Source organism: Lutra lutra, chromosome 4 (assembly GCF_902655055.1).
Source record: "Lutra lutra chromosome 4, mLutLut1.2, whole genome shotgun sequence".
NCBI classification, from domain to species: domain Eukaryota; kingdom Metazoa; phylum Chordata; class Mammalia; order Carnivora; family Mustelidae; genus Lutra; species Lutra lutra.
In genome coordinates this window covers 172,273,367-172,296,208 of record NC_062281.1, presented here as the reverse complement: position 1 = coordinate 172,296,208, position 22,842 = coordinate 172,273,367, and the positions used below count along the sequence as shown (strand labels likewise).

Here is a 22,842-nt window from a genome sequence, read left to right as displayed (position 1 = left end):
CCCTGCTCTTCCCTGTCGTGGAGGCCTTGCACACACATTCAGCCCCACTACTTTATTGTCCTCACTGTGTCACCCTGCAGAGGATGGTTGGTGACTCTGTCTCGATCTTCTCTTCCTGAGGGCCATGAAGAGGTCCTCCTGGCTCCCAACCAGCTCACCCCACGCTCACCATTCCCGTCAGTGACAGCGGTCCTCACCCCTGCCCAGAAATTCCATCATTGATTCCTTGTGCTCGCCTGTCAGCTGCTCCTAGATCCCTCTGCACTCCTCTGGCCCTTGTTCTAAACCTTCCCTCCTGGGGATGAGGCCGTCTCGGGAATGCTAACGTCGCTCGGCTGTGGACGAGCGAATCTGCTTTAGAAAGTGCTTGCCCGAGGATTTACAACTGGAACACCATGAGGTCCACAATGGACTCTTGAGTGATTCAGCAAAAAAGGATAGAAGAGAGAATGCATACATGGCGAAATATTCATAATGGCCGAGTCTAGGTGGCAGGTGTGCAGGCACTCGTGTGCTGTTCTTTCAACTTTGCTGTGTATGTTACGTACTGTGTGCTATGCAGCAAAACCTAGGGAAACAGAAGAAACCACACCTTCCCTGTCCACTGAGGAGAGTGAGACCATCTGGTGTGACCACTTCAGTGGTTCCTGAATTCATCCCTTCTTCTCCACTCCTACTGCCCCTTCCCGGGTTCTGGTTCCTCATCCCAACCACGATCTGGCACAGCCTCCTCCCTGGGCTCCCTGCCCCAGGCTACCCCATTCTCCATGAGGTTGCCAGGATGGGTCCAAACCCAGTGTCTCAGGCCCCAAGTTCTCAACCCTGACCAGGCTACTAAATCACAGCTCATGATCTGGGCCTGGGGCCTGACCACACCCAGTCACTTCCCTTCCCAGCAGGCTTCCTCCCTGGCTACCCGGCAACTTCCTCTCCATCCTTCAGCTCTTGTGTCTCCTTTTCCAGGACAGCATCTCTGGTCTCCTGTCCTGCCTTTTGTTCCCTACCCCTCCCTACTCCTCAGCCTCCCTGTGTATATGCACATGTCTCCCCTTTGCCAGTCTGGGTGTCCGAGTCTTGATTGCATATGTGACACCAGCACCTTGCCCAGACAATGCCGTGTGTTAGACAGGCAGGTGGTTGTTACAAGAATCAGTGAACGAGTGAGTGAGAGATGCTCCAAGGTAGGGAAGCAGGAAAGCCTCCTGATTTGCATATATGCACATTACCATGAAAGAGTCATTATACTCCTGATTCCGTCATTGCTCATTTAACACTTATTGAGGGACTATCATGGATCTGCTAGTCATATAACCCCCTTTTGGACCCAAGTCCCGCTTGCTTCAGTTATTCATTCATTCATTCATTCATTCATCCATCACTGGACACTTTGTGGGGGGCCAGGTGCTAGGGGCACTGTGCTGAGACCTGGGAGACTTGCAGAGATGAATTGGACAGAGACCATGGCTCTAGCCGGGCAGGTAAGGCAGGAGCACAAAGAGAGGATGGAAGTGGTCAGTGTCATAAGGGAAATGCAGGTCATGGGCAAAGGGAGTTCAGAAGAGGGGGACAGACTCCTAGGAGTCCAAGAGAGGGGACCAGAAGACTTCCTGGGTGAGCTGACACACACGCTTGACGTTGAGAGATGTGGAATTTTAGACATAAGCCTCTGAAGGGAGGAGGGTATTGCAGGGAAGGCAGAGTGGAAACAGAGGCACAGAGCGAGGCCATGAGCCTGGATATGCACAGGAGCCACCAGTTACTTGGCTTTGTTGGAGTGCCCCTGGAGAGAAGGGGTGGGAAATGAGGTTGGGCAGATAGGTTGAGGTCATGAGGACCTTGAAAACCAGGATATGTTTAGCTTCTGTGAGCTTGGGTGTCATGGAAGATTTCTAATTAGCAGGTGAGCTGGTCAGGTGTGCTTCCAGAAGCTTATTCCAACAGAAATATGCAGGATGAATTTGTATATTTAACTTGTCCCCCTAACAGTGCACAACCCCTAAGAGTACTGCTGACCTCATTTTGCACAGGGCTTAGCTCAAAAACGTGCACAGAGCAAACACTCAATGCATTTCTTTAACTGTAATTGAACTGAGTCTAAGGACCTGTGTACATCAGCAAATACACAAATGTCTATATCTCTTCCAGCAACGTATCCATTCTGCCAATTCCTTTTAACTGAAAACTCTATAGGGCATAATCTTCTCTAGCTACACTTCTCCTTCCTTGGCTCCCCACTATTGCAAATCCTCCACATTTCATTCCTGGGTCACTGTGGTAGACTCCTGACTGGTTTTTTTCACATGAGCTCTCTCCACTGTAAATGACCCTGATGGGAAGGACCTTGCTCAAGAACTCCCATGGCTCCCTCTTGTTGGCTGGCATTCACAGTCCTCCATGACCACACCGTGCTTCACCCTCTCTACCTCCCTTTCTTTGTTCACATGCCTCCCCCTCTCTAGCCAGACTCTGCCTCCTCTCCAATTGCCTTTCGATCCTCCTTCCAGACCTCTGCTCATCCTGCCACCCCAACCTACTCCTTTCCTCACAGCTCATTTGAACCACAGATCAAGCGAGGCCCAGCTTTGCCAACAGTGTGAATAACATGAAGATTCAGATAAACTTGGTTCACATCCAGCTCACTGTGCAAACTGAGACATACCATGCATTCCCTTGGGATCTCAGTGTTCTCATCTATTAAAGGGGACTGAGAACAATGTCTATTTGTTATTAGGACTTACTATTAGTAAAGAACTGTTACGAGGATAGACATGCCAGGCTCTGGGCTGGGTAAATGGTGATGTTCCTTTCTTCTCTGACTTTTTGGAACTCCTGTAAATAATTCCTGCTGGTCAGACGCTTGTATGGAAGGAAGTTATATTTTGAGGGAGTATGTATGCAGTATCAGACACTGCTGGGATTTTGTAATTACTCCCTCTGCAATTCTCAAACACTAGCATTTCTGCCCCCACTTTACAGATGAGGAAACTCAGACTGAGAAGAGGAAACAATCTGGGATCACACCGCTCTGAGCTGACACTATTATATAAGAAATTACCACAGAAGCATTCCTAGATATTTACCATGTTCCCAGTATGATGCTGGGTGCCTTGCACATGCTGTCCCCATTTAAGTCTTTCCCCCAAGATGCTGCTACTATAATAGCAAATAAGGGCTGTGCCCCAAGTCCTGCAAACAGCAGGTGGCAGGGCTGGGATTCTTGCTGGAGTCCATATGACCTCCAGCTCTGCTCTCAGCTACTCTGCCGTGACTGTGCCATTGAGGCCAGAGAGTTGTCTGAACTTGGACAGCAGCCCTGTGAGGCCAAGATTGGCCTCTCCAGGTTTTCCACGGGCACCAGCCTGAGCCTGGGGTCACAGCAACCACTGCTGATCACAAGGGCCTCCAGGTGAGGTGGGCAGGTCAGCCACTAGTGAGGGGCCCAGCAATGATGCTGGTGATGACTATTCCGAATGGCGAGCAATGGGGACTTTGCCAGCCATGACACTTACCCGATGGTGCAACCAGCATCAGCCTCGATGGTCCAGATGCAGTTGAGATTGTGTTCGTAGGGAGCTGGATACCCAGGTGACAGCACCTGTCCTGCCACCTCTCCTTTCACTGTCCCTCCACACTCAGCTGAAAGAAATCCCAAAAAAGTGAGCTTTATGGGGTGGCCTGCAGCGCCAGCAGGGACTCAGTGTCTCTTCCTGTCAGTATACCCAAGTTCCCTCCAGGTGACTGAGCACAGCACATAGAAAGGCCCCTGGATGCAACTTGTATTCACAATCTACAAAGAACCCCTAAAACTTAATCATGAAAAGATAAACAGCCTGATTAAACAACGGGCAAAGCATCTGAATAGACATTTCTTCAAAGAAGGTATGTAAATGGCCAGCAAGCACATGAAAAGCTGCTCAACATCATTAGCCATCAGGGAAATGCAAATGAAAACCACAGTGAGATGTGCCTCACGTCCACAAGGGTGGCTGCGATCAAAAAGCCAGACTGGGCAAGTGTCGGTGAGGATGTGGGGGAACAGGGACCTGTACACATTTGCAGGTAGGAAGGCAACACAGGGCAGTTGTTTTGGGAAACAGTTTCATAGTTCCTTAAAAGGTGGCACGTAGTCACCGTAGGACCCTGCAATTCCACCAGTAGGCACAGACCTAGGAGAATGAAAGCATACGTTCACATAAAAATGCTCACAGCAGCCTGATGCATAACAGCCCAAAGATGGAAACCACCCAAATGTCCATCAGCCGATGGATGGATAGACAAATATGCTGTAATCTGTATGACGGAATAGTATTTGATCATAATAAAGGATGAAGGACTGCTACCCGCTCTAACAGGAATGGACTTGAAAACATGAACTAATTTAAAGAAGCCAGGCTCCAAAGGCCACATATTCTATGATTTGGTGTGTATAAAATGTCCAAAACAGAATAATCTGTAAAGACAGAAAGTATAGTGGAGGGTGCCAGGACCTGGAGGGGGTGGGCAGGTGGGAGGGACTGCTAATGGGTGCAGGGCTTCTTTTAGACAGAGAAGATGTTCAAAAATCTGATTGTGGTGACAGTTGCAAATAGACTGGGAATAGACTAAAAAGCACTAAATGGTACACTTTAAAAGGATATGCATTGTGTCTCAATAAAGCCATTTCTAAAAAGGTCCCTGGGTAGAGGGCTGACAGCCTACTTTGCGCCTAAACTCCTTGAAGCCTCCCTAGCCGTGTGCAGACACTTGCACCTGTGCTTTCAGCCACGGGGCTTGGGCAGGGTGCCACAAATACGGAGGCAAGCAAGATGCTGCATCCTTAGAGAAGTGGCTACTTCCCCTTGCATGGGCAGGGGGAGTCGTGAAGGAGGAACGGGAGTGGATTGGGCTGGCTGGGTGGCAGGGGTGGTGTTGGGGGCACAGCAGGAGAGAGGAGAAAGGGCAAATGTCCTGGCGGTTGGCAACAGCGTGGCAGATGGGGGCTAGGGGAGGAGATGGGGGTGGGAGACAGGGCTGTGAAGTTGGCCCAGCGACGGACATCCAAGGGAACAGTGCATGAGGCTAGTGTCTATGTACTCTGTTGGGGAAGAACTGGTCACCTTACATGCTAGTGAACTTTACATGCTAGGAAGTGCCCTCTGGGAGCAGCCTAAAGGGCATGAGGGGTGGAACTGGAGGCAGGGGACCAGTGCAGAGGTCTACACTCCCCACTGGAGCACCTAGCCACCCAGGTCAGAAGCTGGTGATCTTCTGGCCTTCTTTCTCCTCACATCGGATCTGCCTCCGAGACCCAGCCCCTGAACCTCTGGGGCGTCTGTCACATCAGTGCCCTACAGCCCCACTGCTAGAGCCCTGTCCTAGGCCCCGGCCATCTCTGGGGTGGCACAATTGCCCACTCTCCCCCCAACGGTGCCACCAGATGGACCTTTCTAGAATGCAAACTGAGTCATTGCTTGCTTCAAACCCTCCTTTCTGGAATGAAGTCCAAGCTCCCAGAGGGGCTCCCTTTGCCCTCTTGAGTCCCCTTCTGACACCCTTCGGTCCAGTCAAGCCTCATGAATGCTATCAGCAGGAACACAAGGCCTCTTCATGCCTCCACAGGGCCTGACAGCCTGAAAATATCTTCCCTGGGGGACAATTTGTTGGCCCTCCCCTCCCAGGGGGAGTTGCCTGTGTCCTCCTTTTGTCTCCGTTTTAACACGGGCAAGTTTTTAATCACAACACGAGTACCGTGTTACAGTCACGTCTATCTCCTTCTCAAGACTCCAGACACCTTGGCAGTGGGGACCCTGTCCTATTCCTATTTGCACAACTGGCGCTGCTGTAGTATATCACACGTTACAGACATCTTAGTAAGTGTTTACAGAAGGGGGGATACATGGATGATCAGATGAACAAGCGGCACTTACTGCTTCCCGGGAAAACTACTATAAGGACTTGCGTCAAGGAAGCACGAGTGAAAATGAAGAGCAGGAGATTTACTATAGTGTTTTTTAGGAAATGGGATGATTGAGCAAAATCCTAGAAGAAACTGAAGAAGATGGGGTCATGGTCACAGGTAGAAGATGGGCCTTCACCTTCCTTAAGCATCTCAAGAGCCTCATGGCCCCACAGAGGGGCACCATGGCAGGGTCAGAAGGAGGCACTCTGCCAGTAAGCCTGCTCCTGAGACCGGATCCTTGGCTCGCGCTTGTTACAAGTTCCCACAGGGTGCTGTTGGGACAGGAGGTGCCTACAGGACGCAGGGCTGAGTGGGCCATGTTGGGGAGTGGGTGAGGGCGAGAGGACGGACTGTGAGCTGGGGAAAGGAAGCCTGTCTGGCCCCACAAAAGAGGCGGGTAGCGGAGAGGTGGAGGAACATTATCCATGCCCTGGGCCAGAGCTTCCTTCCCTATTCCAGATGGAGAAGCCCCTCCTTCTCCCCTCAAGGTGAGTATTTGGAGGCAGCAGCATGGGGGCAGGGGGCTCTTCCTTATAGACACTACTGCTCTTTTCCCAATGGTCCCAACATCTGGAGGCTGGCACGTGGGTGGGAGGAGCCCAGAGGCTAGCAAGCTGCAGATGCACTGATAAGACCAGAAGGCTCTCCTCTTTGCCCTTCTTCCCATCCTTAGAGCTTTGGCTGCCTCCTTTGGGCTGCGGGGTCCACTTGTCAATGAAGAAAGCCACAGTGATCATTTTTGCTGGACTATGATAGAGTCCACCACAACATGACATATGTAAAAATATATACCCGCCACCCCAGATACACAGCTTCCCTCCTCTATGTAGGGTCTGCGGGAGTCTCAGTGGGGAAACCTCCAAGATTCAAAATAAGTACCCTTACTAGCACCACTTGAATGGATCTGCTAAGTTCAGCCCAACTGGCACAGCTGATATTCGAAAGAGCCTTACAGTGCATCCTTCCGGCAAAGCATGCCACTATCTTGTACCGTGCATCATCTCCTTCCTATTTCACTTGCTCTGGCTTGCCTGTGATATTGTGCTGTCATCCGCTTATGCACATGTCCCCCTCGCTGGCCTGGGATCTGCCCTAGTCAAGGTTCCTGGTGCCCAGCATAGGGCCTGGCACATGAATGAAAGCAGGGGACAAAAACAGGGATGCAGGGAGAAATGGAGCGTGCCCGCCAGCTGGGGCGATCTTAAGCACAGAGGGAGGGGAAGACTCTCTAGGCTACTTAGAGGTCGCCATGCTGGTCTGTCCACCGTCAGGCTTAAAATCCTCTCCTTCAGGCCCTCTGTTGTGTAACAGTGTTGAACATCCTGTTAACATGGAGCTGTCTAGGGGACAAGAATATTGGCCATTATCAACACCCACCATGCAGGTTCACCTCTCCAGCCCTCACGCAGGCTCAGGCTAGAAGCCCAGCCCCCATCCACCTCCTGCTGGTGAATTTTTACCCATCCTTTCAAGTCTGTGCAAAACTTCCCCATATTTTCCCAACACTTTACCCATAACTCTTTGCATAGTGCTTATCTTGTATTATAATTATCTGTTTATGTGTCTATTTGCCTTGCTAGGCTATAGGCTCCCCTTAAGCAGGGGAAAATGCTTCATTCTCCTTTTTTAAATTTGTCTGCTTCTGTACATACCCAAACATACAACTGCATCAATTCTGTGGCGCTTGGTAGGAACTTAAATGTTTTCCCAGTGGACGTTTTGTTCTTATAAGATTAGCCAATGCTGTACAATAGACATGCTGAAGTTGTGGCACCAGGGGAAGGGGACAGAGGGAACGGCCTGGGGTCCAGGGATAGGGAAGCGGAACAAAGCAGTGTGATGGGAACCTTGATCTGCAGGGAGGTAACAGTGAGGTGGGGAGGTGCAGTGAGGTGGGTGGTGACAGAGGAAGAGACCAACAGAAAGACAGGTTCTGCCTACTTCATACTCCTGCCTTGGGCCAGGCTTCTCTCATCCTATGACACATGGAAAAAGCTTAGAGAGAGCCTCTGCTGACATTCTGGAAGCAGCACAGGCTTAAGAAGGTGCCCATTCATTATTACATTCTTTCTCAAGAATGAGATAGACGCTAGCTCATTATCTTACTCTTTCTTCTGACTTCCCCCAGAAAAGGGAGCATAAGCCCCATTTTGCCTATGGGGAAACTGAGGCCCAGAGTGAGTGGGAGACTTGCTTGAGTCTGGGTGTTGCAGGAACCCTTGGAACCCAGGCCAGTGCTCCACCTCTTCCTACTTCACACTCCTCCCTTTCCTCTGTTGTCAGCATTACAGTTCTGAGGGCACGACTTGGCTGTGGTCCCACTTGGCTCAACACTGGCAAGCCCCCTGCCTGAGTGTGCTGCTGCATGGGGGGAATGAGGTATGAAAGTGAGGGAACGGAGAAGGGGGGGCAGGGCGAGGGTCGGCTCCTGTGAATAGCAGCACTCAGTCCAATTAGGCAGCTCCAAGGCACTGGTATGCAGGGTCCAATGGGAGAGCCTTCACGAGACCAGAGCTAGGAACATGGGACTCAGGGGGGCCCAAGGGGTCACTCAAAGAGCAAGAGGCCTCCTACCGACACAGGTGGGGAGAGGCCGGTCCCAGGTCCTGCGCTCCCCACTCAGACACAGCAGTTCCTCACTGCCCCGCAGGCTGTATCCTGGGTCACAGCTGAAGGACACAGAGCTTCCGGCAAAATGGCCTCCGTCGTGAACCTTGTAGCCAAACTGGGGGGTTCCTGGATCCTCACACTTGATGAGTTCAAAACCTACCGAAGAGAGGAGAGAGAGAGTAAGCAAGACCTGCCATGGCAGAAGCTAGACGCCCTTTCCTCCCTCAGTGTGAGGTCCGTGTCCTCGTGGAAGTCACCAGGCACGTGCCCCTGGCTTCCGCCGGCCTCACTGCTCAGGGGGCCCACACGGCTGTGCCCAGGAGAGGAGCTGCATGCAGGATTCGCTCCCGGCTGCTGCGTGGAAATGGCTTCAGCTCTTTCTCCCAGGGCAGCTTTTAATAGTTTCCAGACATAGGGTCTGGGTTTTCTATTTCCTTTGTTTGACCCCCAGAGCATTTTGTTAGCAGGGCTGCTCTTTTCGTTTGGCTCGCTGGGACATTCTGATGGGATCGTGTAATAGGGAAACATCACTACAAATGCATTTTTCAAAGTTCAAATTACGTCCTATTTAAATACAGTCTATTGAGAAGGGCTGGGGAAGGCTTATGCAGGATGTCTACAGAGCCTTGCTACATGGCGCTTCACGTTCCTTATCCACAGGGGGTCTTGTTGGGAGGGGTAATGAGTGAGGACACAGGCCTGGTTCAGTGAATCGTTCCAAAGTCACACATTCCCAGATGATGGAGATGGAATTCGCATGCAACTTTATTCAATCCTCTTCCCCCAGGCACGGACCCCTGGGCCAGATGGCCTGGGGCCCAGGCAAGAGGAATTGTGGGTGGATTCACTGGTTTTCTAACAGCTTTATTGAGATATAATTCACATAGTGAACATGCACCCATCTGAAGTGTTTGATGCAGTGTCTTTTAGTATATTTGTAAAGGTGTGCAACTATCATCATAATCAACCTCAGGGCCTTTTCATCACTTCTAGAAAAACCCTATACACATTTCCCCCCTTGCCCTTGGCAACCAACAATTTCCTCTTTTTCTCTATGGATTTGCCTACTCTGGACAGTTCATATAAATAAATCATAGAACGTGTGGCCTTTGTGACTGGCACCCTTCACTTAGCAGTGTTTTCGAGGTTCATCCACGGTGTTGCGTGGATTAGTGCTTACTTTCTTTTTGACAGCTGAATAACATTCCATTGTATGGATGGATACATCATGTTTTGTTTATCCACTTATCAGCTGATGGATACTCACTGGATTTTAAAATAACCTAGAAAAGCACATTTTTTGGCATCTCCTGGGCGAGTACAGGAGCTCAAACCAACGAACATAAGGGCCTCCAAGCCGCGGTGTGGAGATGTAATCCCAAATACCCCGGGGCCATATATAAACCTAGTGCTTTCTGTTTTTGAAATCGCGGAAATAAAAGTCAAAGCTAAGAGCACGAAAGAGGGGAAGAATCAAGACTGAAGTCTTTAGGGAGTAGTGCAAAAGAACATAATTACACATCAGTGTTTGCATGTTTTACATCTGGCTGTAGCTGAACCTTATATTATAAATGCTGTGATTAGGAAAGGCTTTGTTTGGTTGCCTTAGTTAAAAGCCTCGATGTTTGTATTTTGGAAGTATTAGTAATAGGTATGCCGTGACTCTCAGTTAACCATAGATGCAAACCTTAGAGCAGATGCCAAGTGGCCCCTTACCCAGAGCACAGGCACAAGGTTTCAAAGGAAACAGTCCGCTCAGCATGCGCCAGTCCGAGAAAACCAAACCTTCAAAATGAGGGGTGACATCCCGGAGCCTGACCTCCCTGTTTGGGGGACCAGGGAAGGACTGAATTCATCGTCCACTCCAATGCAAGAGAGACTTACTGGAAAACTGCAGCTCAAAGCCCTTGCTGGTGTTCTCGGTGTCAGTGACGAAATCAAGCCACAGACTGCTAGATGTGCTGTTCAGAGTCATCCCCATCATCTCCGAACGGCTGAACACCCCCAGCAAACGGGCGGAGTTGTTGTTGCCGTCGTAGACCTGGATATACGAGAGACCCCCGACCCAACATCAGTATGGCCTTATTTTGAACAACAGTTTCTCATCTCATAGCCTATATTCCCAGAGTTTAGCACCAATGCTGACCGTTGGAGGGGCCATGAGCCTCAGATTCAGGGAAGATGGCACAGAGAGCTAGCAACGGAGCAAGTGATCAGCCCCTCATGTCTCTACTCAGTGCCCTTCTGTGCCCAGCCCGTCTCAGTGTGAATCCAGTCTCTGGGAACTGCTAGAGTTGTTCTAACTTTTCCAGTGGAGCTCTGCTCTGTCCCCCAACCCCCAGATGGCACCAGCTTACTCTTCAGCAGTCTGGGCAGGCCAGGATGGGGCCGCCTGAAGGCCCAAGCCATCTGTTTCTGCAGACAGGCACACTGAAAGCATTCGACAGCTCTGCATTGCTAAACAGTCCTGTCCTTCCAGATGAGACAACTGTCCTTCTGCCCAACCCTACCCCACTGGGGCAGTGGCCTATCTTGATGACTTTTCTAGACATGGGCCATCATGATCCAGCAGCACAGAGTAAAAATGACCAGTGTGTTATCGCGCCTTTCCTCTCCCCAAGCTCAGCCTCCGTCCCTGCCCTCCTAAAATGAGGGCTCCAGCAAGGGCCTGCTGGGCTTGCCAGGGGTGGAATTGTGCAGGCATCTGGCTTCCCCGACACCCATCTGTCTCCTGAACTTTTTTTTTTTTTTTTAAAGATTTTATTTATTTATTTGACAGAGAGAAATCACAAGTAGGCAGAGAGGCAGGCAGAGAGAGAGGAGGAAGCAGGCTCCCTGCTGAGCAGAAAGCCCGATGTGGGGCTCGAACCCAGGACCTGGGATCATGACCTGAGCCGAAGGCAGCGGCTTAACCCACTGAGCCACCCAGGCGCCCCTGTCTCCTGAACTTCTGAGCACTAGCAAAGACAACAGTCATCAGAATAATGAACTGGCTCCCCAGGTTCTGAGGTTGCTGCTCCTTTCCAGATAATTGCACAAATAACAACAGAAGTTGTGATTGAGTGAAGGACCCCCCTAGTGCTCTGGTAAATATCAAAGATGGGATCTATGGGTAGGTGATGAATATTTGTGCATGGCTCGGGATGTGGTGCCAGCTGCCAGCAAATTGGAACAATATTTCCATTTTACTATTTATGAAGCAAAGCCTTCTTAAAGAAGCCATCCTTCAAGCTAACAGTGCTATATATTATAGAGATTTGTTCAGACCCCTGGGAGCTTCAAGTCTGTTTCCAGATTCCATGTACAATATCACTGAGAGTTTGAGAGAATTCTGGACTTCCAACAGACAGAGAGATGACACCAGTTCAAAGAGTTTAGCCCACTGGGACATCCAAGTTGCTAAATAAAAATATTTATGGTGCATAAACAATGAATTTTGGAACTCTGAAAAAAAATAAAATTAAAAAAAATTTTTAAGTTTTTTCTAAATATAATATCTTTATCTATAAATGTCAATTTGAAAATGACTTTAGCTAATCTGCCCTGCTGTATGTGACTACAATGAATTTATTCACCTTAAAAAAAATATTTGTACCCATGAACACATATTGGAATTAATTGATCAAGTCATTAGTTGTCAACACTTGCTGACATCACAATAGGAAAAACACAAGAGAAACAACCAGATATCATGTACACCACTATTTATGGAGTCATTCTGCTAAAAAAAAAAAAAAAAAAAAAAAAAGGAAAAAGTAAAAAAATCAGTCCTGAATTGTATCAAGTCACTGGATCCAATTTTAACTTACAGGAACTACAGAAGATGGAGGGATCTATGAAATGATACTCTGGGACTATGTTCGGCAAAACCCAGAATATAAAAAATTCCACTGGGCAAGTTACCTGACTTCCTCAACGAATAAATTACAAGGGATGGAGGAAAAAGAAAGATGGAGGCGAAAACCTATAGATTAAAAGCCGTATGAGACAACCAATGCAATGTATGGGCCTTTTTTGGATCCTGATTCAAATAAAGTGTAAATTTAAAAAAATATTAGGACATTTATGAGATAATTGGAAACTTGAACATTCATTGGATATATGATGATGTTAAGAGAGTATTGTTAATTAATAAAAGTATAATGGGAACAGGATTATTTCCTTAATTTCCAAGCATTATTCATTCTAACTCATTAAGGACAAAAATGTTCATAATGTGTCATTATGATAAAATATTCATTGCAGAAAACTTATAAAACAGAAGAACACATAGAAGATAAAAACAACTTTCATAGCATGGAGAGTAAGGAATAACATGGAAGACATTAGGAGAGGGAAAGGAAAAGTGAGTTGGGGTAAATCAGAGTGGGAGAGGAAGCATGAGAGACTGTGGACTCTGAGAAACAAACTGAGGGTTTTGGAGGCAGGTAGAGGCATAGGTGAGCCTGGTAGTGGGTATTAAGGAGGGCACGTACTGCATGGAGCACTGTGTGTTTTGCATAAACAATGAATCTTGTAACACTGAAAACATAAAATTAAATTTTAAACAAAAAAATTAAAAACCAAACCAAACAAAAAAACAACTTTCAGCACTCACAACACTTTGGTGACTATCTTTCCAGGCTTTGTTCTATGCATGTTTTTCCTTATCTATATTTATTTCTTTATTTTTTAAATATAAAAACAAGATCCAACTATAGATACTATATGATAACCTACTCTTTCACTTAATATAATGTGCATATTTTTTGAAGCATTAAATATTTTCCCCAACGGCATTTAAATAACTGCAGGAAATTCCATCATAAAATTAAACCAACCCACACTGTACTTATTCACACATCATTGTCCAGAATGTGTGCCCAGACAGATAAGAGACATTCAATAAAAGTATGATAATTAAATAAGCCAACATTTTCTTCTAGAGTACTTTTGTCTTTAAGTCCACCTGGAGTTTATTTAGGCATGATAGGAGATAAGAGTTTACTTTTTTCTCCTTGGTTGACGAGCCATTTAACCAAACACTATAAACATTCCATCCACTGCCAATTTTAAACTGACTTTTATCACATATCCAGTTATACATTTGGTTTTGTCTGTCAACTTTTTAGTCTATTCTATTTCTATTTGGTACCTATTTGTCTTTTTCTGGGTATGACCCATACCATTTTAGTTATGATGGCTTTATAATACACTTAAATATTTAGTAGGGCAAGTCCTCTTTCATTTGTTCTTCTTTTAGCTTAAAAAATTTTATTCCCCCTTGTTTATTTTTCTAGACAAACTCAAGATGAACTTTCTTAAACACACACACACACACACAGATACCTCTTGCTCCCCCCTTCCCAAACCCCCCCCAAAACAACTTGTATAATTCTGACTGATTAACATCATAGGTATGGGTTAGTAAGAGAAAAAGTCCATCTACATGATACTGAATCTTCTAACTCACATATTATCATCTGGCTCCATTTAATCAAGTTGTTTTGCAAGTCTCTTGGTAAAATTCTGTATTTATTTTTGGGTATTTTTACATATATTTTTGCAATTGGAATTGGGCCTTTCTCTGTATTTACTTTAACAGAATATAGCTTGTCTATAAGAATACTTTGATGGTCCAGATGGGCCTTTGTCTACATTTATTTTCTAACAGAATACTGCTTGTCTATAAGAATGCTTTGATGGTCCAGTTCCTCGTAATATACTGGGGATGGACTAGTCTCTGAGAAATCCAAGAGAATCCATATACATACGTTAACAACTAAACTTCTTCCTTTTTTTTCTTTCTCTAGTAGATGTTTTTATTTTCTTCATCTTCATTGCAGTATAATTGACAAATAAAAATTGTATATAATTAAGGTGTACAACTTGATATTTTGATGCACATGACCGTTACATCTGATATGACAGTTCAGCAAGATGGCTGGCTTCAAAATAACTACACTACAGGGACAGCTTTGTCCACACAGTTACAAACAAGCAACATTCCCATGGACACATGTCTGCTTGTACACATGCTTGAGTTACTCCAGGGCATATGCCCGGAATGGAGAAGCTGGTTGCTGGGAAGATGCATCCTTAACTTTGTTAGATATTGCCAGATTGCTCTCCAAAGAGTAATACAAATTTAATTTCTCACTGACACTGTATGACAGCTTTCATTGCTTTGTATCTTTGCCAACACTTGGTATTTTCAGGCATTCTAATTTTTCCCAATTTGATGGGTGTGAAATGGTATCTTGTTTTAATCTGTATGTCTTTGATTATCACTGAGCTTAAGCATCTTTTCATGTGTTTATCCATAATTCCACTTTCCTGTTATGTGAATTTCTTGTTCATATCCTTTGTTTATCCATGAATATGAAACCTCCCTGCATTTCAGTTTCAAGTCCTTCAAAATAACATTTCATACTTTTCTCAGTAAAGATTATGCAAATTTTTAAGGCTTATCCCTAGGTGTTTTATAGGTTTTTCTTCTATTATGAATGAGATTTTTTTTTTCCCCTGAGTATATTTTAGTTGGTTGCAGACACATCAGCCACTTTGCTGAATTGTCTTATTGGTTCTGATAGTTAATCCATCAATTCTTCTATATTTTCTAAATAAAGACAATTTTATACATTCCTCTCTAATTTTTATAGTTTCTTTGTTCTTTCTCTGATCTTATTGTGATGGCTTGGATCTGAAGCACAATGTTGAATACTACTGGTGATAGCACAACTCTGGTCTTGCTCTTGACTTTACTGGAAATCCTTAGGAAGTTCTGTCATTAGAATAATGTTTGCTATGGGTATTGGTAGGAACATTTTTAAAAATAAGATTAATAAAGTTCTCTTTGTAGTTTTGAGATATCTTAAAATCATGAATGAGTACTGAATTTCATCATGTGATGTTTTGGGGTGTACTGGGAGGATGATGTATTTTTGACTTCTAATGTTTATAGGATATTAGGTTAAGCCACGTGAAGTTGCCAATATGTGACCAGCTTTGACCTACAGAAATGTGTTTCATAGGGTTTGCCTACTATTGTAACACTATGAGCTTTTCTAAGATTGACACGTCCTCACATTCCTGGAATCATCCTGCTCGGTCATTTTTGCTTTCATACACAGCTAGATTCAATATGACACTGTATGTAGGGTGCTTTGATCTATGATCATATGTGACTGGTCTGATAGTTTGTTCTTCTATGGCTCTTATTCAGTCCACTATCAATATTTCTACTTGCCTCATTTAAATAAAATGATTGAGGAGATAGATGTCAATTTTTCTCTTTTCTGAGCCAGTTTAATCGTCACAGTATTAATTATTCCTTGAATTTTTTTTTTTTTTTTTTAGTTTACCTGTAAAATAGTCTATGTCTAGGTCCTTGAGACAGGATATGGGGGAGAACTCAAAATTTTTAAGTAACTGTTGGTTTATTCAGATTTTTATCTTTTCTTGATGTTAGTACTTTTTAATCTGTCAAAATGTCCATTTTACCTAAGCATTCAGATAGCTTACAGTTGTTCCTAAATATTTTCTGATTGTTTAATAATCTTGACCTCATCTTTAACTATGTTCCTTTTTCCATTTCTAAAATTATATGTTGGTGGCTTCTTTATTCCTTGATCAGTCCTGCAAGGTTTGTGTTTTTTTAGCTATTTTTCAAGGAACCAGTTGGTTTTATTAACAATTGCTATTGTTTTTTGGTTGTATTTTTTCAGTCATTTTTGACTTTACCTTTAAAAAAGGCTCTTTCTCCTACTTCCTTCAGATTTATTGTTATATAATTCATGCTACCCAGGTCCTTATTTATTTTTAACCTAGGTGATGCATCAGAGACTAACAGAGGTATATTGAAAACTTCCACCATGACTGCAACTTTATTAAAAAAATTTTTTTTTTACATTTCTAGCAGTTTTTATTTAATTTATTCATGCTATGTTATTTGGCACATAAAGTTTGACTGTGGATTGATTGTACATTTTATTAACATAGAAGAATCCTCATTTTAATTTCCTTATGAGGTATGAAAGAAGTTCTCAAAGTCGTCTCATAATAAACTGATTTCATTTTTCTGTGCTTTACCCTCTTCCGTTCATTGCCTCCATCCCATTTTTTAATTGGGTGATCATGTTTCTCATCTTTATTTAATCCTTCCTCATCTCGGATCGCTCTGTTTTCATTAATGCCTATTTTTGTGTCATATTTAAGATTCTCCCAAATCCTGTTAAGAATACAAAGTAGGAGCTGTTTTTAAAGTCTTTTTTCTTCATCGCTTACAGAGGGGCAATTAGCTCTCACTCTTCAGACAAGTTCCCTTATTCTGATCTACAGAATATTTACACACTTTCAGTTAATTTTCTTGTTAGCACACCATTGCAGAGGGAGCATAAAAGAGGGGAATGGAAATGCTCAGTGGTCTCTGGAGGAAAGCAGAGGGATTACGCGAGAAAAGGCAAGAGGCTTCCCTGTTCCTGGTGCTGAAGTGCGTGTGTGTGTGTGTGTGTGTGAGTGTGTACCTCTTTTCTAACGCGCCTGACCACTCTTGTTAGGCACCAACCAAGACATTGCCCTACTTCATCTGGCTTGCCAACAAAAGCCACACGAAGCCCAGAATGTTCCACCAAGAGGGAATGGTGGCTCTGTGTGGTCTCTCAGACTTAGTACTCTTGCAGAGGAGCCAATGGTGTGGACGTCTGGTCCCTGCCTATAGTGCCATAGCCTGTCCTCAGCTCTGGGCTCTGCTGCTGCTCTGAGCTAGGTGGCTGGAGATGCGTTTTTCCCTCTGGTTTCTGGCACTCCATCCACAGTCAGGATTTCACTTCGCTTACGTGAATCAAAGTTTGATTAGGCCCTTTTCTCAATCTGGACTCTTTGGATATTTTATTTGGTAAAAATTCCTTTAAGTGATACGTGAATGGTACCCTTGCCTAATTTTCAGTGCTGAGCCACAATCCTCTGTTTTTCTGTCCTTTAATCATTCCAGCGGGACCCCGCAGAGGATGCCATTATACATACAGCCATACGCTTCATCTGCCATCTTGAGCTGGAAGTCGCCTTTCCATTCTATTGTAATTTAAAGGCCCTTCCTGTCTTGCTGATGACAGGTCAAAATTTTGATAGGAGCCAAAATAAAAGGAGAGAAGCTGGGAGAGAAGCTGAAGTAGAGTAGGGGTATGGTTTAAGGAATTTTCACTTATTAAAGGTAAGAAACAGATCAGGGGTCACAAATGTGAGCAGAGTTATCTCGTGGGTCAGAAGAACAAGACTACACAGACAGTTTGGAGAATTGGTCAGATACATGGAATATTACATCTTAGGCAATAAATAATGTGTGGAGAAGGTGACAGGTCTCCTTGGTTAGGAGCTCAGGTGTGCACTGGGCTTTCTCTGGAGAGACAAGATAGTCCTCAGGATTAGGAATCCACCAGTGCTTTGGGTGAGTTCCAGCTGGGCAAGGACGAGATATTCTGGGAGCTGACTACCGCTCTAGATAGCTCTTGCACACATTCCTGTCAAGGTAGACCAGAGTGACATGCTGGCCCAGCAGTGCCACGGCCGCTGACGTGGCTACAGGGCCGTTCTGAATCCTATTTGGAAAACCTAACTGTGGGTTTGTCTTCATTCTGAAATAGTTCTGTACCTGTTCATGTTCCAGGTTCTCCACCCTGAGGAGAAGACTTAGAAGAGGAAGGGGTTCCAGGAAACAATCCCATCTCCCTGGGTGCTTTGCCCTCCCTTTCCCAGGCCTTGTTCTATAGAAGTTCTAGGGGTCCTGGGGTCCCACAAGAGGTCTTTCAGCCCGGTCAGAGATACAGCATTCTGAGGAGGACACCCCAGAGGCCTGGACACAGGAGGAAGAGGGCCTTCTTCGACAAGAAGGCAGAACCCACTATTAGAAGGGGGGGGTAGGGGAAGCTGGGCAGGAAGGTCTGGAACATCCCCTTAAGACACAGGCATACATCCCCCTCTCTCCACAACCCTGCAGGACTACCTGGGGTCCTGCCTCCTAAACGAGTCCTCCCTGAACTCTGACCTGGGTTTTACCGCCTATGTCTCTCCCTTCTTACCCCAAATGCCTCAGAAAGTCTCGCTTCTGTCTTTTGAGCTGCTCACCTAATCCTGAGACAGCACCTGGATGGGGCAGTTGCTTGTGCTCACCTGTTGACTGCGTGTTAGCTGCTTCTCTGAATCTAGGCCACTGTGGGGAAGAGGCTCAGGCACTAGCCATTACTCCACGTGACCTCTGGCAGCCAAGGAGCCCCCTGATCTCATCAGGCCAGACACACAGAACTGCGGCTATGGACTCCCTTCAAAACCTAGAACTTAGGTGTCTCCAAAAATCCTTCTTCTGTAGGCCTGACAACAGCCTTCATGCAAGAAGGACTCTGCATTTCATCAACTCCATCTGCAGCCCTGGAGAGAGGAAGTTACTCTGGCCTTGCTGGGACCTGCTATACCCTCTGAGGCTCTAGCGTGAATGATGAACACATGGATGGAGAGACGCGAGGTCTGGGGGCTGCCTGAAGACACGGCCCTTGGAAATTATAAAATCTTATCTATTGCTCGCTTAAAAGGAGATGCACTGCTTTTCTGTCTAGGGAGCTAAGAGGTTGCAAAGTAGAGCTTAAGAAGCCAATAATTGGGCCCCAACCCCCTCTTGACCACTTAGCATATTCTCTTCTATTTCAGGTGTATCTGGTCCCAACCAGTCATCTCATGGGCCAAGGATAATCAGGTAAAAGTGAGAAACACTTCCCAAACGCGCGTGCACACACATGCACGCATGCACGTGTACACACACACACACACACACACACACACACACACACACACACTCCAGAGAACACATGCTCCAGAGAGTGAGTCAAGAACAGCATCTCTGCATAAAAAACACAGTTCACTCATCATATCTAGAGAGAATCCTAAGGGATGAGATTATTTAATGCTTTCTCTTTGGGTTTTTCAGAGTAGTGACCTCTGATTGTTTTAATGTCAAGACTTCTTGGGCTGCAGGCAATAAAACTGTATTAAGATAAGCTGAAAAAGGCTTTGGAAAAAGTTTCTTGGCATAGGATGAAAATGGACATACTCTGTGAGTTTTTCCTTATAATCCATTTCAATAAGGCAGCTCTTAGAGAAACTCTCCAGAGTCTACTCTTTGATTACACGCATACTCACACACCATATATTACTGGAGATACACACGAATCACATACATACAAGGACATGCAAATCATATGTGTGCTCAGTGTTGTAACAATCCCTTTTCTATAATCAAGTCCCAACACCTCTTTGACATGTAACTTGAATCCGCTTTCTTTAACCCTGCTGCCACACATGGGCCTTCACCATGGCACAATGACCTACTAGTCTTCCAAAACATATACTCAAATATGTCCTCAGGTGCACACACACATAAGATACACCGAGACACGTATGCACACACACAGGTCCCTCAAACCAAGCTGGTATATAGACTCAGATTCACATACATGCAGAAATGTACACATAAAAGGATTTCCATAAACAAGTATCTACACAAATGCACACGCATATTCTATGAGCTCTTCACTGTCCAGCTTGATGGTCAGAGTTCATGATGAAAAACCTGACCCACCGGCCCCTCAAGCTGAATTTATGATTATTTATCATGCAGTCAGCCTGTTCTCTACCATATATGTATTTGAGAACAGTCAGCTCTGAAGCAAACTTGAAAGCCACATTCTTAGACTCTCACAGAACTTTCTCTTTTGGGTTCCCACTTTCTTCCAGATGAATGAGGACAATATCCTGGAACTCAGGAGGGAAGATGAAAGTGTGGGTCAATCCCACAGAAGTAAATGAGGAAGTGCTCAGCACACTGCTGCCTACTGTCATTTACATCTCCTATGAGATCTATTGGTTTTACCTTGAGGACATCTCCTTCTGACAGTTCGAATGTCCTGGCTTTAAGCTGAATGCCCTTTCCCGGCTGGGTCTGGATGGAGTAGATGCATTCGTGGTTATTATTGTAGTTCACAGGAAAGTTGGGGGACAGCAATGTGCCCTGAGTGCCTGTGACTGAATTCCCACACTCAGCTGAAAAGAGAATCACAATAATCACCAATTAACCCCCATCAGCTACATCCAGAAAAGAACTCACAGTGCTGAAGGACCTTACAAGTATGACACATTGTTTGCCTTTCTGCCTGCCCAAATGCCTGGTTATCTGTCCATTTGCCTGCCTGTCTGGAGGACTGCTTATCAAAGGTTTTTTTTTTTTTTTTTTTTTTTTTTTTTTTTTAACATATCTGCCCACCTGTAGTTTTGCCCTGTTTCTTTATCTCTCTTGTTCTGTGGGTCTGTCTCTCTTCTGCAGGAATAGAAAGGAACCCACCAGGCATCCTATACCTTCTTAGTGGCATGAGGCAGCCCTTCTCCATACCTGTTCATCTAGTATCATAGCAACAGAATGACTGAGGAGGATGTCAGGGGTGGTTGGGGGTGGTCAAGTGAGGAGAGATGAATCCTTTCAGTATCAGAGGCTAGAAACTCAGAAGGGGTCAACGTTGAATAATTATTGCTAGCATCTTCCAAACTTCAGTTATTAGTCACAAGGACCAATCCCATAAGGTAGGCATAATTATCATCCCTGTTTTAAAAGTCAAGAATCTGGTACTTAAAAGTTCAGATCAAGTCTCTCCATTTACCAAGAGGAGGGGGCTGAGAATTCAACCCTCCTGGTCCTGGACTTTAAGGCCACTGAGGCTCTGGAGAAAGTTTTATCATAGACCCACTGAAACCCTGTTTCATTCAACAGCTAATGAATTCATAGCCTCCTCTCGACATCTTTTTCTCCTCCTCCAGAATTAGTCCTTCTTTCCCCATTGTTCCTGTACTTTTGTTTATAGCAGTCATCACATTTTATTTCCCCATTTGTAAACAGTTCTGTTTCTTCCTGTTGATCCTTTGGGGCTGGGTCCTAGTTTTGTCTCTCCAGCCTCCATTCAGTGCCTGGGCGGGGCAGGCATGAGAAGGTGAAAGGGGAGGGAGCTCAGTGGCAGGGCATGATTGCAGAGCCCCTCAGCTGTCTCTCTAGGGTCTTTAATAGTTGTAAAGCCCTCCCTCCCCACACTTTCCTGGATTGGAGCGTCTGTTGTATTGTACCCCGACTGCTTGTTACTTGCCTAAAGCCCCCACTCGAAATGTAAGTTACTTGAGGACTAGGGTCATGCTTAATGAATCTAAACTTCCAAGGCTTAGCCCAGATTGTCTGTAAAATAAATATTTGCGAAATGAGTGAATGAATGAATATGGAGGACACAGACCTCAGAAGATGTACAGTCCTAAAAATAATTAGGTTCCAGAAGGATGAAAATACAAGTCCAGATGGCAGGCACATTACTTGTCTGGACATATGGGGAATTGGGAGCACATCTTGAATCTCTGAGGTTGATGGTAGCAAGTCTGCTTTCTTCAAACCATCCCTTGGTGTCCCTATTCTGGGCACAGTCATTGGTAGAAGGTTATCCCTGAGGTCAACCAATGGGTCATACAGTTAACCCTAATTGTCCTAAGTCTGATGTATACTAGGCCAAGGCAGTATAGATGGAGGTTGTGACACAGGGACATTCAGAGCTGAGCCTCTTGTGGTCTCGGTTATACCTATGTGTATAACCTCTTGTCCCCAAGGCTGCTCCTTAGACCTCTGAAGACAGTGTCCGTGTCCCACCACAAGTCCTTACTTTTTCAGTGGGCCCTACTCCCTGAGCTCTGGCCAATTCAGGACAGCTTCACTTTCCTAGGAGTTTATATAAGCCATTCCCATGCACTGAATGTTTGTGGCCTCAGGCCAAATCCATACACTGAAGCCCTAATCTTCAGTGTGATGGTATCCCGAGGTGGGCCCTTGGCAGGTGATTGGGGTTAGTGACCACATAAGCTGAGGAAATGACTAGAGCCCTCTCTCTGCCTTGTAAGGACAGCTGCTGTCTGCAGGCTGGAAGAGGAACTCGACTAGACACTGAATCTGCTGGTACCTTGATCTTAGGCTGCTTGGGCTCTAGAACCATAAGAGGTATCTGGTGTTTAAGCCTAGAGGAGACTGATCATTTGTCTTAGAGCCTGTCTGCAAAGTGTCCAAATGCACATAATGAATGTGGTGAGCTGGGGCATAAGACTAAAGTGATAGCTGTGGACAGGCACCCTGCGGACATTTTCTGGGGGCCTGGAGATGAGGGTGGAGATTTGGAGAGTGGGTGCTGAGGACTGTGCCCCTGTATTACTCAGTCTTGTCATGTGGGCAGCACCCTGAAGCAGTTTTCCAT

The 22,842-nt window shown here is 45.5% G+C and overlaps 1 protein-coding gene across 1 annotated transcript in view; it reads right to left on the bottom strand.

The window, feature by feature from the left end:
• CSMD2 (CUB and Sushi multiple domains 2) overlaps positions 1-22,842 on the bottom strand; it is a 619,562-nt gene that overhangs the window by 172,039 nt on the left and 424,681 nt on the right. Inside the window, exons 22-25 of the mRNA XM_047727770.1 lie at positions 20,445-20,614; positions 10,433-10,589; positions 8,513-8,704; positions 3,510-3,636 (exon numbers count right to left, since the gene is read on the bottom strand). Of these exons, the coding sequence (XP_047583726.1) occupies positions 3,510-3,636; positions 8,513-8,704; positions 10,433-10,589; positions 20,445-20,614 (646 nt within the window). The remainder of the gene's footprint in view (positions 1-3,509; positions 3,637-8,512; positions 8,705-10,432; positions 10,590-20,444; positions 20,615-22,842) is intronic.